Source organism: Pseudonaja textilis, chromosome 1 (assembly GCF_049901715.1).
Source record: "Pseudonaja textilis isolate UNSWEBS1 chromosome 1, rPseTex1.2, whole genome shotgun sequence".
Taxonomy (NCBI): Eukaryota; Metazoa; Chordata; class Lepidosauria; order Squamata; family Elapidae; genus Pseudonaja; species Pseudonaja textilis.
The window spans coordinates 159,965,278-159,983,227 of NC_141990.1; the positions used below are offsets into that span (position 1 = coordinate 159,965,278).

A 17,950-nucleotide genomic window follows, 5' to 3' on the forward strand; every position below is an offset into this window, starting at 1 on the left:
ATGAGAATTACAGCATTTATAAGACCTAAATGCTGATACTTGTTAATACACAGACTAAAAGAGGGAGAAGATAAAGGACAGTGGAAGAGGGCCAGTTTAAGCTGGTTTATGCCTATATATGGGTTTTCATTTTCTGTCTGAGCTTCAGACCTGGCTGAGTCAGTAGGCTTTCCCCCCGCCACTTCCTTCTGTTCAATTGTATCCAACTGCCAGAGACTGCCTGGTGAAGTCCCTTGGCAAGGGTAGTTGTTTGCCAGAGTCTGCATCCGAGGGCAAAGAGAATATGACTTGCCCAAGGTCACCCAGCTGGCTTTATGCCTAAGGTGGATCTAAAACTCAGGGCCTCTCAGTTTCTATCCTGCTACCTTAACTACTACTCCAAACCAGCTCTCATTTATTTCATTTAGTAATATTTAGTTATTGATTTGTTGTTCATTTAGTAAAATATGTATGCCCTCTCGTCAAAAGATGCAATATTTCACATCTGCTATTTCCAGATCGTACTTTTTTTTCTATAGTCCCATACTGATGAATTCTAAAAAAAAAAATGTTTATTTTTTGTGACATTTTTATTTCCTTAGAACTGGTATTGCCAAATCATGAATTTAGACTCTTACATTTTTTTTAATTCTAATTCATTTTAGAATTTCTAAGAAGCTTAAATATATAAAACTATCAGAATGTTCATGAAGCTTATCTATGACATGAGAGATGATGAATACAACAAGCAAGTGTCAAACAAGAAATAGGATGTTCACTAAACAAAAATACATAGCTTTGAGAAAACTCTGACCATACTGAAGAATGTGTTAAAGGAAAGACATTGGGAGTTAATGTGTCCCAAGAAAGCAGCAGAAAGTCAGTGCGTTCTGACTAAGATAATGAAATTCTGAATTGGATCCAAAGAGCCATAACTGGAAAGAAAATAACCACAAGTAAAGTTCCAGAAATGTTTGTACACAGACATATGACAATTCTTTTGTGGCTATTTAAACAAAAAGGATACAAATCCTTAAGGCTTTTACAGAAGCAAATTTTTTAAATATATAGTATGAAGTACATCATATGAAGAATAAATTTACTCTAATCCAATTCCATAATACTAGGTTGTTTACTAGCAGTGTTATATCCCTACTACCCTCTCACCCAATTTAAGCCCTGATTATCTGTGACATTTTCAGTTCTAAAACCATACCAGGGTTCTAAAAACATATTATCAATTGGGCTGTGCAATTCTTTGGATTCAAGGGAAAACATGCTTTCAAGTGCACAGATCTGTTTTAAATTTCTTAAATTAAAATGCATTTCCCTGGATTGTGCAGCTTCTATGATGGAGCTATATATGCACTGTCACATTCTCTGAAGCATTTACTTCCCTTGGGAACTGAAGCACCATATAGGGCAGGGGTCTCCAACCTTGGCAACTTTAAGACTTATGGACTTCAAACTCCCAGAATTCCTCAGCCAGCTTTGGTCCACAAGTCTTAAAGTTACCAAGATTGGAGACCCCTGATATAGAGGACTGCTATATTAACAACAGAAGCATGCTTCCCTTCAATAAAAAAAGCATAGCATAATAATGATAACTCCTTATGGTTTGATTAGAAACTCCTGCTTATCAATCAAGTATATTTTTGATACAATTGTCTGTTGCATTATTTCTGGTGATTATTCTGTGGTCATTGCGAAAAATAGACGGTAGAAATCAATGATTCTTTAGAACAGAATGTTCCTAGTTTTACTAATCAAAAGGATAGGTAAAAGATAATTATGGCACTCATAACTACTCTCTCAATTACTATATTGGAGGTAGTATGACAGTGTCACAAAGCTTTATTTGGAGCAATCAAGAAAGGGACATTATATAATCATTATTACATTATCTCTCCATATATTAACAGTATCTCTCCTGGCACGTAATAACCAGTCTGGATGCTGGAAAATATGAAAGACCATCAAACACTTAGTTGGTATTTTCACTGTTACAAACAACTTATTCTTTCCATTTTTTCATATTACTATCTTTAGAATAGTGGGTCTTTTTTACTTTCAAATGAATATCCCTAATTTTAGAATGAAATAACTATCAAATACCTCATTCCAACTCACTATTTCCAAACCATTTCCTAGTGGTGATTAACTTTCTAAAACAAAGTTGATGGGGATCAAACCAGCTGGAAAACCACATTCTTTGGCCTGAGAGTAATGTAATATATGGAAATAGACTGCAATTATTCAGAGATAATTATAGTGATGTGCTATTTAACTCGGAATCCAGTGGTTTATTGAATCTTCCAAGTTCTCTTAAGAAATTTACTGAGAAGATCTCAGTGAGACCATTGCTCATACCAAGTAAAGTAAAGTTTGTTTTCTGTCCATGCGACATCCTTCCATAGAGAGATCGCATCACCTTAGCACTTCCAAAATGCTTGAAACGAGTTCTGACATGTTCATAATACCATTCCAGTGATCCAGTTTTGACAATCCTGCCCAAGAGATGAGAGACAATAGACATGTTAGCCAGGATCGATTCTTCCACATCTTCTATCAGTTAAAATATTCCAATTGGTTTTAGTGAAGAAGACTGAAAATACCTGTCAATGAATACTTCAGCTTCAACCATAATAACACAAGAGCACACAATAGATACAAACTCAAGGTTAACCGCACCAAACTTGATTGCATTAAATACAACTTCAGCAACAGAGTGGTCAGTGTCTGGAATACTCTACCTGACTCTGTGGTTTCTTCCCCAAACCCCAAAAACTTTAACCTTAGACTGTCTACTATTGACCTCACCCCCTTTCCTAAGAGGTCTGTAGGGGGCGTGCATAAGCGCACCAACGTGCCTACCGTCCCTGTCCTATTCTTTCTTTTTTTCTTATTCTAGAAAATGATAATGCTTTTAAATATAACTAATAAACCCAAGCACCGTCAATATATATATTTAGAAAAAACAGGATCCTGCTGTTCTTGAATTTGTTCCAACACCAACATAACCTGTAAGCCACCGAAAGTTGCCTTAAAGGGAATATGGTAACATAAAAATTAATTAAATAAATAAATACAATTCACATGTTGACTGTTCTCATTTTAAGAGGACCCTCTTTAAACAACCAAGTTACTCTCATTTTTCTTCACACTTTTGGCTCAAGTTACATGTATCAAGCTTAAGGTTTTTTGATACAATGCATTAGTTATCTATGTATGAATAATGCAAGCATAAGGCTATATTTTCTCAAAATTATTCTAGCTAAAGAGAATTTCTTTAGTTTTGAAATAGGATAATGTGGTATTGAGTCAGAAAGGAGAAGCCATTGTTCAGAAAAATTCTAAAGAATGTGCCAGATTTGGCATTCTTTAGATAAGGAATGGTCCTTAACTAATAAGGATTATTCATATGATCTGGGTGATTCTATATAGATCATCATATGAATAATACTCATTAAGGACTATCATGGCAATGATATTGCTATAGGAATTAGGGTAAATCTGATTAGTTACTTGGTATTGCTAGTTTTTGACGGTCAAGGAAGTAAGAAACAACAAGAAAATGGTTGCTAAAGTATAGCAGAAGAGGCAGATAAAACAGAAGTAATGGCCATAAACAGTGGAAAATCCATGAAAATAAGATTTTAAAGGTTTTTACTTTTGTTTTAGAATTTTAAAAGACCAAACAAGGACAAGATAAAGCACAGCTCTTATCTTTGCACATTTAACTTTTAAAAATACTGCATTACACATATATTTTTAAACATTTTTAACATAATGTTAAATAATTGCCAATCTAGAAAGTGGATCAAACTCTCATAAGAATGGGAAAGAAAGCAGCTTCAAGCTAATTTGCTTTTAGATGAGTACATGGAGCTAAAACAAAAGAAAGAAAATGGTGTCTCAATTTACTGTTATCTTTGCAGGAATCACTATCTTTCAGCATAATTTATGGTATTTTTCAGATTATAAGATGCTCCGAAATATAGGATGCACCTAGCTTTTGGGGAGGAAAACAAGAAAAAAAAAATCTGCCTTTGCCTCTGCCTCTGAGCAATTTGACTCCAGGCAGCAAACAGCAAACAGCCTGGTCAGCTTCAGCACAGCCTGATTGAGCACAAGTAGCTGATTGTCAGTTGGATCAGCCTCCTGATGATCAGCTGTTTCAGGCTGCAGGGATTGCCATAGCCTATTGCCACCTCCGCTTGACCCATGCCTCTGCATCCCATTTTTTGCCTCCGCGCACCCTGTTTTTGGCCTCAGGGCACCCCGTTTTCCACCCATTCCGATCCCTGCCGCCCAGAATGGGCCAAAAATGGGGCGTGCAGAGGCAGCAATAGGTGATCCCTGCAGCCTGAAACAGCTGATCATCTGGAGGCCGATCCAACAGATAACCAGCTGCTTGTGCTCATCAGGTTGTGCTAAAGCTGACCAGACTGTTTGCTGCAAGGAGACAAATTGCTGGGAGGCAGAGGCCGAAGGGTGGGGGCTGGCAGATGGGCGGGGCTTCAGCAACATTACCTGTATAAGACGCACAGATATTTCCACCCACTTCGGAGGGGAGGGGTGCAGTGCGTCTTATACACCGAAAAATATGGTATTTACAAGGCTATTACAATAAATATCCAAGAAATAAACCTATGTGTTGTGTCTTCTGAATAATTATAGTTTTAGAGTCTCCTTCTTTTAATAATGAGATAAGTCTCTCCCCTGCTCCCCACAATCCATTCCTTCCTCTAATTTCTACTCTCATGGATGTCCACAGAGAAAAGGGATAACAAGTGATGAAACATACTTTGTAACATGACACAAATTTTATGTAGCTGCATTCAGCATTGGACCACAAGGATAAAAGGGTACGGTTTGTAATCCATCACCATAATTTTTTTCATAATTTTTCTCTCATCATAATTAGTTCTCAGTTCTAGGTATAGATATTACTAATAGGAGGTAAATTCAAATGAACAAAAACTAACTAAACGAAACACAGTTTTCTTTGTAAGACTTGCTAAGTCATGAAAACTATGCTTCACGTGAGAAATTAACAAGTTTAAGAAAGTTACTGCTTAATGTCTAGTCAGAATTGTAATAAAGAAAGGAGATAACAAAACTCATGTCTAGCCTACTTACCTCACTAGGCGGCATGGATCACACATCCAACTTTGCTCCTTTTTGTTGTACTGGCTACAACCTTTGCATATGTACAAGTGACAGTGCAAGCATTGGCGTTTGCTGTTCAGTAGAAACTTAAAGGGTTGCAGGCAATGGATACAAAATGTTTCGTTGAGGTGAGATTGATCGGACAATAGCTCCCGCTTAGTGCTTTCTTTTTCAATTTTGCATTTCAGATCCCTTTGGGGAAAAATAAATAAACACTGTCATCTGCTTATCACTCAGCACACACACTCACACTCACATACAGGCATGCATTTCTCAATACTGCAAGCCTTCCAGAGTCTTCTAGTGTGAGTGGCCATAATAAATGAATCAGTAATAATAAAATTAATAATGTCAATATTGTATATTTAAGTAAATGGTATCACAAAAGCTTCTGATATTTAATCAGATAAAAATATGAGAAGGTGAATTATTCATTCTTAATGGGGCACTTAAAATTCAAATTCCCTATATGAAACAGAGCAGCAGTGGGCAGCTTTCTGCAACCTACAGTTTAAATTTTGTTCATTTTTTCCCCTTAAACAGAGAGGATCATAATTTTCATAGATTGATAGTACCAGGATTTCCCAACCTCTGCATATGAAGGTATGGTGTACATATTGTATCTACCTCTGAAGGCTTTTAAGAAAAGAATTAAAACGTTGCCTCTCTTTTTCCTTGGGTCCTACTGAAAATCTATTTCATACCATCCCCTCTTAAATTTACTTCCTCCCAAACTGCTTCATTTATTTATTTGCCAAATACATTCTTTTATATTGATCTTCTGACTGAGCCCCTGCTCTATACCCACTTCCTGTTGCCTTCTCTTTGTCTGGGGAGAGGAAAGGGGCAAATAGTAGAAACTATTAGTCCAACTAAAAGCTCCAGGAGAGCACAAGGGAGATGACACTGAGAACTCATGACTTCAAGGACCATCTCCAACCTACCATCCAAGCGCACTCCCTGCCTCTAACATTAGCATTTCCATGTTACGATTCAGGCACTTTTTCACGCTTCTCTACCTCGGCCTTTGACTGCCACATGACATAGCCTGCTCTGTTAGCTGTATCTTCATTTTTGCAATGCTGAATAGGAAGGATGCAACAGCATTTACTGGAGCATGTCCATATACTTGGTAATGAAAAGAAACCATGAAACGATACTCAGCAAATATCCATTGTTTTTGTTTCACGCTTTTGCTGGGGAGGGGGGAGATTAGATTGGAGAGAGATATCTGTTCTTTCCTAATCACAATTATAGAAAAATTATTTGAAATGATATGGATGGGAGGCCATAGTTACCAGCGTTAGAATCTGGTGCAAAAAAAGTCAATTTATCAACTTGGGGGAATGCTCTTAAAAAGCTCTAAAGTCTTCTATGATTCTGGATGAAACTGATCCAAGATGCATTTAAGGAAGATAATGGGATGGGATAATCTAGTACAGGGGTTTCAAATTGGCGGCCTGCGGGCCTATGCAGGCCATGCCCACCCTGGCAAAGGTAAAAAAAAAATCACGATACGTCATGTGACGCGATCGAGTTTGATACAATCAAGTTTGATACCTGTGATCTAATACTTTCCTTATTTCTCTCTTCCAAAATACTAATACATGGATCCTGCTGGATCTCTAACTCTTTTTGATAGTACTGACTACAATGGGTCAACTCAGCGTGGACAGCTTGGCAGGGCCAGCTTATCGCAGCCACCTAGCCATCACCAAGTCGCTGCAGGACAACTCACACAGCTAACTCACCATAGAGGCTCGCCGTGGACAGCTGGAGGCAAAGCTGGGCAAGAGACTGAGGGAGCAGAAGGGAAGAGCACAGAGAGGCAGCAGGGGTGGGGGAAAAAAAGGCTGGCCAATGCTCTGTCCATCACTCGCTCGCTTGCCCGGCTCTCCCTCCAGCAGGCCGCAGTGAGCTGACAATGTGGAGTTGTCCTACGCCGATTTGGTGGCAGTGAATAGGCAGAGGTGACTTGGTGATGGCAAGCTGGCTGCAGCGAGCTGACTGCGCCGAGTTGTCTGATTGTAATCAGTACTATCAAAAACACTTAATGATCTGTTGGCGGTGGCAAATGATGGCAGTGAGGCAAGTTGTTCTAGACCCTACAATAACATTTTGGAATGGCTTTGTCATTTGGAGTCACAACACAGGAATGCAGTGGTTACCCTCCCACCTATGAGCCATTTTCAGAAGACAGAATCATCCTTTCTTGCCTTCATGACAGTTGAACTTCTATATTCATGCTGTAACCTTTAAACAAAGCTACTGACTGAATCTGATTTCTTGGATACAGGGATTACATTACACTGTGTTATTGTTATTCTATGGTATCAACTGAATAAAGAGATTTCCTGTAAAAAAAATTTCCACAGAATCCTACAACAACATAATTCATTCCAAGCACACACTCCACATTTCTTATAGCAAGAACACTCTAACATTTTCATATTGTTTCTCCAAATACTATACTTCTAATGACTTAATGGTTACATCTATCTAGTTTTTTTCTGTAAGAAAATGAGAATGGTTTGCTTCGGCTTTCTGGTTTTTTTTTTTTTTTAAGATAGTGTACAAACCTGGCATTTCCTAGTCATCTCCTAAGTTGTATCCAGGTTCAATTTAACTTTTCAAGGTTTGCAAAGGTTGGGCAGGTACCATCAAGCTGTGCATGTAAAGCTGAACTCTCAAAATCACAAAGAATCTGCATATATGTAATTCTGCATAGATTTTGAATTACTTTTAAGCTCTGGCTTCAGTACACTAAAAGGGAAAGGGAATCCGTGTATCTGCCATTCTTCAATGGAAGAAGAAGGGAGGGGAAATCGGTACAAGTAATCCTTTTTGATATAACCTGAATATATTAAATCTTATATTGAATCTGTATAGCCTACACATGATATACAACTGGAGGATTGGAGCCAGATGTCCAGAAATTTGTCACCTCTTGAAGAGATAGCAAGCAGAGAAGGGACCATAAAAATTCCAGCTCCGGAACATCTGGTTTGAGCTTCTTTGGTGACAGACAGAAATCTGCGATTGCGCGGTTTCGGTCTGGGCTTGCCGCTGGAGCGCCCCAAGCCAGCTGGTTTTGGGGCTAAGCCACCCAGTAGAGGTGGTGAAGAGGGGGGGAGACTGCCAGCAGGGTTGAGGAGAGCTGCATCTCTCCTCCTCAGCTGGCCATTACTCCCTCTCCCGAAGGCAGTTGCAGCGGTGGTCAGAAATGGCCACCTCAAAGAACTTGACCGGAAAAGAATGTGCAAGAGGAAGATAAGAAGTGAAAGTTTTGGCTGACCGGGTTAAATTGCAAAAGCAACAACTAAGGTACCCTGGAATTTAAAGTTACAAAAAAATAACATCGTTCCCAAAGAAGTCTGAAGCAGCGAGGGAAAGTGAAAAGGGAAAGGTTTGGTTTTTTTTTTTTTCTCTCCCTTTCCCTATACTAACAACTAAGAGACTTAAATAGGAAATTGGAAAAATCCGCTTTGACATCAACAGGCAATTAAGCTGAAAATAAAAGAAAATGTCAAAGGGATAATTAAGATTTCTGGACACTAAAAAACTTTTTATAAGCAGGAAAGGAGAGAAAAGGAATAAAAGGGCAGGATCTGGAAAGAGGGAGGAGACTGCCTGGAATTGAAAGGAATCTACAGTAAAACTTCAACAAGACTTCTAAAAGATACATTTTAACTGAAACTTGGCAACTAAATAGTAGAACCTCAGGAAGAGAAAGTGAAAAAAAAGCAAAAAGAAACAGCTTGTGTGTATTTGGATTACTTGGTGATCTTTGGATTCTTGGTTATTACATTTGAAGGACTAAAATTGATCGGGTGGTTGTTTAAAAATGTATACAATGGCACTACTTTTGGATGAATTGAAAATGGAACTTAAAAAGTATAAAGAAGATGCACAAGAAGGGAGGGGTTCTTTTGGCTTTGTTTTTCAATTCTTAGAAATTGAGATTTGGAACTATGAAAAACAACAAGAAACGTCTGCAAAACAAGAAGACTGGGACAAAGAAGAAGCCCTCTTTAATGAACAAGTCATTCTATGTAGGGAAGAAAAAGGAAAGGGGGGAAAGAGAAGAATTTAAGACTTAAAAAAACAACCAAAGAAAAGAAAAATAATTCAAAAAATAAGTATAATACTGGAAAGCAATAGAAGAGGGGAACACAGAATAGGGAAATAGAGGTAGAGAGACAAGGGGGTAAAAAGGGGAGAGAGAAGAAGAGAGGGAAGAAGGAAAGGAAAAGAAGTTACAAAGGACCGAAACAAGGTATAGAGAAACAGAGCCTATTTAGAGATAATGGGTGAAAACTTAACTGAAAAAGGGATAATGTAAAGGTACATCAGATTGTATTGTTATATTACCGTGTTTCTCACAAAATAAGGCCGGGCCTTATTTTTTTTTGACCCCCGAAAAAATGGCTAGGCCGACTTTTCGGGGGTGACTTAATTCCCTCCCCCTGGCATCCTCGGGTGGGCAGGCAGCAACAGCTTGGATGTTGACCTTGGCGTTGGTGGGGCACTTCGTATCAGGACACCTTCCGTCACCGTTGCTTTTCCTTCTCCCTTGCTGCCATGGCATTTAAAGCAACGCTGCCGTGTTTGGCGCAGCCACGTGTGGCCAGCCAGGGCTCCTCCCTGCAACCAGAGCCCAGCAGAGACACTTGGCTTTAGGCGCTCCTGTCGCTGCCTTCCCTTTGCCTTTGAAGGTAAAGCCAATTATTTTAAAAACGACGCCCTACTACAACAAAGCCTCCCCTGCCCGAGAGGGCAGCCCAACCCCACGTGTGGAGGCGAATCTCCCAGGGCCGCAGCGCAGGATCAGCCCACCTCAGGCGAAGCGCCCAGCCGCCATCCATGCCTGGCACCAGGCAGAGCGTGAAGAGCTTCGCCTGGGGCGCCCAGCGCAGCTGACAGGCTGGCCCTCCTTCCCAGCAGCAGAGCTCTCACCAAGGCAGCGAGTGCCTCCCCACCGGACATTCCGCTCATCCCGCCAGGGCCACTCCAGAGCCGTGCAGGCTGGGCAGAGCCAGGAAAGCGAGCCGTGGGTGCACGCCCACCTGCCAAGCAAAAGAGCCGGGCTGACCTGAGCTTGGCTTCCTTCCCAAGTCTCTCCAGCGTGAACCTGAAGGTGCCACTGGGAGAGGCTGCCTGAGGCAGTGACAGCACCCACCCGTCCGCGGACAGGGAGGCAAGGTAATGGCAGCACTGCTTTCCTGGCCGTCGGAGAGCCCGAAGCCCCCCATCCTTTCCACCCCTCGCCCAGCCCGTCCCCATCCCCATGCATCACCAAATGCGCTGGCAACTCCAAACGCTGCAGCGGAACGGGCATCAGGCAGAGGCGCTGGCTCGGTGGGGCTCAGCTCAGAGGAGGATGCGGTGCAGGCCGTCGCCTTGCCTCCCTGTCCACAGATGGGTGGGCGCTATCACTGCCACGGGCAGCCTCTGCTGGTGGCCCCTTCGGGTTCAGGCTGAAGGGACTTGGGAAGGAAGCCAAGCTTGGGTCGGCCTGGCTCTTTCGCTTGGCAGGCGGGCGCGCACCCGCGGCTCGCTTTCCCAGCTCTGCTCAGCCCGCACAGCTCCGGCGCGGTCCTGGTGGGATGAGCGGAGGGCCCGGCAGGGAGGCGCTCGCTGCCTTGGCAAGAGCTCTGCCGCTGGGAAGGAGGGCTCGCCTGTCAGCTGTGCTGGGCACCCCAGGTGAAGCTCTTCGTGCTCTACCTGGCGCCAGGCAGGGATGGTGGCTGGGTGCTTCTCCCAGGGTGGGCCAATCCTGCACTGCGGCCCTGGGAGATTTGCCTCCCCACGTGGGGTTGGGCTGCCCTCTCGGGCAGGGGAGGCTTTGTTGTAGTAGGGTGTCGTTTTTAAAAGAATTGGCTTTACCTTCGAAGGCAAAGGGAAGGCGGTGGCAGGAGCGCCTGAAGCCGAGTGTCTCCACAGGGCTCCGGTTGCAGGGAGGAGCCCTGGCTGGCGCCAAATGCCGCGGCATTGCTCTAAATACTGCGGCGGCAAGGGAGAAGGGAAAGCAATGGTGGCGGAAGGTCTCCCGATCCGAAATGCCCCACCAATGCAGGCAGCACCATATCAGGGTATGCAACAAAAGTACTTCCTAACGGCAAGCCCCCCCGCCATTCCCCCCCATTTCACATGTTTAATATAGGCCTTAATTTGGGGGAGGGGATTAATTTGATTTTATGCCAATAAAACATGCTGGGCCTTCCTATTGGTGGAGGCCATATTGTTGGAGAAACATGGTAGTAATAGAAATAACTTTAGAAAATTGGAAACAATGTATGATTAAAATGAGGGATAAAATTGTGTAATTTAGTGAAATGTTTGTTAATAAAATAAATGAAATAAAATAAATGAGAAAATTGAATTAGGAAGGGACAGGAACATTTTAATTAGTTAATGCTTTATAAAATATAAGTGAAAAGAGGGGGGAATTAATCATGGTAAGTTTATAACTGTTCCCATAGAAGTATGATATTTAATTGAAATGTTAAAGAAGTTAAGATTTTAATGAATATTAACATTAATGATAGAATTGAATTGGAATGGAATGTGTTGTTTTAATTACATATATTTATAATCTTTTTAAAAAGAATATAGTGTGTATTTTAAGAATGTACCAAGCAGAATCCGAATGGAAGTTATGTATTATATTGAATGTTAAAACTTTAAGGTATATATTGAAGCCTAAATAAGAGTTAAATGGATAAACTTAAAAGATACAAAGGTGTCATACTCCAATCAGTAACTACAGGAGAAACTTCGTTTAATGAGAAAAGATAATATGAAATTGAAACAGGACAGACAAAAAGTACAAATATAATGATTTGAATTGAGATGAGATAATTAAAATAAAATTGAGAAAATTAAAAGAAGGGAGAAGCTATGTAGAAAACGCAAAACAGTATAAGATATGGAATAGAACATAAAAATGAGCATGAAATTGAATTTGTGTCTATACGAAGAAATGTAACCCGGGATTACGCTACTTTCAAAAAAGATGTTTTATTTGTATTTTTTTTCTGTGAAAACTCAAATAAAATTTACCAAAAAATAAAAATAAAAATCCAGCTCCAGAAGATACTCCCTGGGTTAACTTTTCCTGCTCCAATTTCCACCCAATTTCCACATGAGTGTTTCTCAATCTTGGCAATATTAAAATATGTGGATTTTAATTCCTGCTGGCTGGGGAATTCTGAGAGTTGAAGTCCAGGCTTCCTAAAATTGCTAAGAGTGAGAAACACTTAGACAGATGAAGCCACTGGAACAATCCCTCCACTTGGGTCTGATATTTACGTTTGCTTTTTAACTCGTTTGGTGCCAACTCTGTGGCTTAGCACATTAAAGAATGTGTGGGAACTAGAGACTGCATTTGGGTATCATTTGAAATTGTATTCATTATTTAGCTTAGTCATCTAGACTTGAGGAGAGAAAAAATTGGGTTTCCCATGGAATGATTATTATCTACATCCTACACTAAAACCACAGATCTCAAAGTATGAATCAAACACCCTCTGAAGAAATCTGGTAAATCTGTCTTTTGTGACCTTTCCCTGCAAAACAAATACTTAAAAGTTCATAAACTTTACTGATGTCATCATTGCCCTATGCGATAAACTATCATCATCATCATCAATCATTGTCATCATCAACTTTGTCTTGTTTATTGAGATGGTGGGTGGCCAAGGGTAAAAAAATACAGCATCTTAGACTATATTAGCAGAAGTCAGATTCAAATTAGGGGCTTTCTCTTCATGGTTCTTAATTGCTGAATGAGAATATGCCTGAGTCACAAAATCTGGATTCTACTTAGACTCACTAAGAATAATGTGGTTAGCTCTATTTCTTTCTTATAGTGGTTTAGGCATCTGTAGAGTATTTTCAGCATAAATCCAGAAGAATGGATTTGCACAGTGGCTGTCAGGCATGAAAGAGCAGGTCCACATATGAAGGTTCAACTGATTTATTGTTAAAAGCCTATGTACAGTAATATACTCAACAAATAATCAGCATCTGCTTAGAGTTAGATAGGGGTCAACAGCACTTAAGCGAGGAGGGGGGCTTTAAATCTTCCTTTCCTGGCCTGTGCTGAAGTCAAAATCTTTGCCCTGTAAAGGAATATGGAATAGTAATCTCAGTTTGTAGGAACTAAAAATATATTCCAATCAACATCTCACATAAATGAACACTTTTAAGCTGGATTTTACCAGCACAGATCTGCCAGATTGTCTGATAGACTTCTGCTTGCTTTCAGCACAGCTAGAAATACACAACATCTTTTGTTTGTCTTTGAGGTGATGATTAAGAAATGTAGTATTTGTACTGTAGGACAGGTCCTTGATGGCTTATTTCCAGGTGGGTAGGACTGGAAAATATAACTGGAAAATTTTCCTATAGATATTAATGTTGCTCCTGTGGTATATTAACTAGCAACACTGCACAGAGATGTTTGCTTTTTCTGTTTTTGCAAATGTCTGGAAGTATGACCAAATAAATAAGTAAATACATTGTGTACACAGACAAAAAAGGAGATTAACTTAGGGGCTCAACAAGGCAACTATAGAAGTTAAGCATTTATACATATGAAAAGTATCAATGCCTAAATAAGTGGCATTTTGAAACTCTGTTTTGACCATGGATATCAGCACAATAAAGTAATTCTAGGTTTGTACAGAACATTTGTTTACATAATGAGCAGCCTTGGAGAGTAAGTATGCAAGAGTTACATGTGAATAATTTCATAAATGCTGAATTTCAATTTGATTACCAGTTTGTTTTTAAAATGTAGGTTTTCTGTGTAGTAAGATAACATCTATCAAATCATTTGCACCTACTTTTTACAGCATAAAAGAACCTAATGAAAAAAGGAGGCTCTGCTATGAAGAGGTTATTCAGTTTTATTATAGTATAGAAAATAATTTATTTGAGTAACTCAAGAAAGCTCCTATTATCTATCTACTCATGAAACCCAGTTCATTTCATCCTACTGATTTAAGTGGCTCCATAATTAGATGGAAAAGACCTTCTGCATCTTAAGTAAATGTGATGGGAACCACTACATTTGTTTATTCATTACATCTACCCAATTCTGGTAGATCAGGGCATGAATGGAGGGGTCTGGCTTAAAAGCTGCAAGAAAATCTTGCTTCTATGTAGGGGAATCTGGCACTTCACACCTTACATTTCATCACTATTTCGGCCTCATTTTATCAAGCTTATAGCTACAATTAGGATGGAAAAAGTACATGGCCTAGGATGTGGTCAACTGAAGGACCGCCTGTAGATAACAATCTAACCAGCCAATTTGATCCTGCAAACTTGGCATCCTATGTCATCTATTGGGGCCCTGAAAGCACACCTTCTCTGTAAACAGCACTTACCCTGTGAGAGATTTCCCCCTGAGATTTGGATAGCTCCTCACTTCGCTGCCTTTGGCAAGGATAAGGGAGACAGACCCCTAGCTTCAACCCATTAGCCATCTTTTAATCTTTTATTGCTTTTACTGTAATTTTTTGTTTGATTGTTGCGAGATGTCATACAAGTTTAATAAATTATTATTACTCAATAGTCTCTTGATATTTCAGCACAATTGAGAACTGTTCTCAAATTCAGATTAAGTTAAATTAAGGTTAAGGCAACTAAGTACATCTTGTCTAATGAAGAGATGACATGATTAACTATCTTCAAGTACATGAGGGTCTGTCACAGAGATGACGGGGTTGACTTATTCTCCAAAGCACTGAGGGCAGAAGAGAAGCAAAGGGTAGAAGCTCATCAGAGGGAATTCAAACCTGGATATAAGAAGACATTTCCTGACAGGAATTAGCCAACTTTATTTTATTTTATTATTTTATTTATTTTATTTTATTTTATTATTTTATGTATTATTTTATTTTATTATTTTATTTTATTTTGTCAAGCCATTATAAGATAACAGGTATAAGTATAAACATAGTTATGAATACATGAAATGGATACATATAAGAAAAAGAAAAAAATAGGACAGGGATGGTAGGCACGTCGGTGCGCTTATGCAGGCCCCCTTGTCTCCCAGCGTTGTACGCGCTCCATTGCTGGAAGTTTTCAAGAAAAGATTGTACAACCATTTGTCTGGGATGGTATAAGATCTCCTATCTTGAGCAGAGGTTGGACTAAAAGACTTCCAAGGTTCCTGAAATCTAGTCTATTTTTTGACACAGCTGAAGTGATACTTATTTCCTAAAACAGCGGGTCCCAACCTTTGTGACTTGGCGGCCTGGCTGGGGAGGAGAGGAAAACTGGGCTGTATGAGCAGCAGGCTGGCGCATATGCACACAGCTCCATTCACACAAGATAGAAGAGAAGCCTTTGGAGTGCAGTCTCAATTGCTCCAGGTTTCTTCCTGGCAAAAGTTTTTGCAAAAGACGGAAGGCCTGAAGCAGTGAGAGACCATTCCCCCAAAGCCTTTCGTCTGTTTGCAACAGTTTTTGATGAGGAGAAGTCTTTGGGGCTGTGGCTTCGTGCTCCTTCAGACTCACCAAGGCTGCCTGACATTCCAAAAGCAAATTGGGTGTCCTGCGTAGGCAGCCTCAGTGAGTCAGCAAAGCTGAGCAGGATATGCTCGTCACACCCAGCCTCTGCTCTCACTACTCCGCTTTTGAAGCATCGGGAGCAGGCGACTTGGCGGCCCAGCTGGGGTGGAGGGGAACCAGCCTGCGAAAGCGGCAGGCTGGCACACACGCACACCTCTACTCACACAAAAGAGAAGCCTTTGGGATGCCGCTTGCACAAGTGGGGCCGCGTCAACGCTTGTGCGGGCGGGACTGCGAGTAGGGCTGCGAGTGCTGGCACCCATCACTCATGTGATTGGGGCTGCATGTGCGCCAGCTGCTACTCACACAGCCCAGTTGTGAATAGGCCATGGCCTGGCGGTGGGCCATGGCCTATAAATTGGGGACCCCTGTCCTAAAACCTAATCATTTCGGTGAGACTGTTGAAAACAATATCTTCTCTCAAAAAAGTCATCATTACCAGAGTTTGTTTTTAGTAGCAAGGCAGACCCTGTGTGCAGGAGCCATGCCAAGACATTTGGCCAACAGATAAAAGGATTCTTATTTCAGCAGACTTGACTTTTTTTAATTTTGTACTCTACATGTTGCACTGGCATTAACTCTTGGATCTTTAATACTAAACTATGACATTATTGTGGTTATGATTTTATTGCATATGTTTATTCTATACAGTGAGCTATTTTGATGGCTCTGGTACGTGAAACAAAAATAAATAAATAAATAAATAAGCAAGCTGCATTCTATATAGCACCTAGGGTCTATAATTCAGGTTGCTGCTTTTCTCAAAAAAAAAAAAAGGCGGGGGGGTGAGGAAGAGCATAAGCCCATCTTAAAGGTGGAAGTCAGTGGGCAGTAGAAGCCAAAGGGGAAGCTTTCCAGAGGCCCAAAGAGGCCTAGATAGCAAGAATAATCCATCTGTTTTTTGAGAAAGGCCTATGAGGGCCAGTTACAAGAATCCATTCTGAATTATTCTGCCATATGAACATACAAAGTCCAAATTGCCTCTGGGGAGATTTAGAATGATTAGACGATAATGATTCCCTCATTTATTTTGGCCAAAATGTTCCTCTTCCTGAACCACTCAAGAGTACAGTCTGCTCACCATGGACATAGGAAAATATTTATTTTTTCTGATTATGGATAGAGTTATTAATATAAATGTATACTTTAAGGAGCCTCCCATTTTGATGAATCACTTACAGACTCTTCCCACAAAATAAATAAAACCTTTAACAAGGCTGAATGGGGCTTTCCTGTTTTCTTAATATTCGCCCCTCTTATTTCCCATACTGATGTTAGCTTTTCAAGAGAAAACCCAGCACTGAAAAGCATATATTTTGTTGTATGGCAATGTGTCCAGTCTAGTCAAAGCCTCTATCAAACCTAACAAAGCTTTTACACATCAAACCTTACTATAAGTCATTCAAATTTTTCTCCACTCTCCCTCATGGGTACAGAAACAAAGCAATGGCTGCTATAGATTTTTCCAGCATTCAAATGTGTTGAGTATCATATTTCGCTAAAAGTTCTTATCAACTTTTCAATGGGAAATATTTCCAATTTCCAACAAATATATATACATACATACATACATACACACACATATATATATATATATATATATATATATATATATATAAAGAGAGAGAGAGAGAGAGGGAGGGGGGGGGCTTATTAAATGAGCAACATTATAAATATGAATAAATAATTTGTGATGGTATAATTTGGATTATATTCCATAATATTTTTATATGGTTCAATATAAATAAAAAACAGCTTGAAACGCATATTAAAATGCAGTTTGCATTTTCATTTGACAAGTCACCAAGCATTTCTATGGTTTTAAATACTCACACTAAACGCTCTTCTTCTTTTTTGCGAAGATCCAAGTCCCGCTGAACTACTTCCCAAACATGTTTGGCCTCTTCATCTGTTAACCTGGAAAGGTCAAGCTTCTTTCCCATTTTTAGAAAGTAAAACCCCTAAAACTGAAATAAAAGTAAGATAAATGTAATCAAATTGGACATGCCTACAATTTATTTTGAGATATTTGGGTTTTTTCCAAGGCACATTTAATGTCAGCTCTGCTTGGTTCAGCTTGGCGCCTCACAGGCATCCTACCATCTAAGGCTAGAAGGGAGGGAGGAGGATGGAAGAGCAATAAAGTTGTGTGTGTATATGATGGGAAATTGGGAAGGGGGAATGACAGGTGATAAAGACCAAAGCATCCAGAT

The 17,950-nt window shown here is 40.1% G+C and overlaps 1 protein-coding gene across 10 annotated transcripts in view; it reads right to left on the reverse strand.

Moving 5' to 3' along the window:
* MLPH (melanophilin) overlaps window positions 1-17,950 on the reverse strand; it is a 71,940-nt gene that overhangs the window by 45,374 nt on the left and 8,616 nt on the right. For 9 of the 10 annotated variants that reach the window (XM_087919544.1, XM_087919542.1, XM_087919541.1 and 6 more), the window contains 3 exons: window positions 17,571-17,704; window positions 5,122-5,343; window positions 2,350-2,486 (listed from right to left, as the gene is read on the reverse strand). In XM_087919544.1, the coding sequence (XP_087775670.1) occupies window positions 2,350-2,486; window positions 5,122-5,343; window positions 17,571-17,680 (469 nt within the window). In that variant the 5' untranslated portion in view covers window positions 17,681-17,704. The remainder of the gene's footprint in view (window positions 1-2,349; window positions 2,487-5,121; window positions 5,344-17,570; window positions 17,705-17,950) is intronic. The other variant, XM_087919545.1, reaches the window with a different exon arrangement.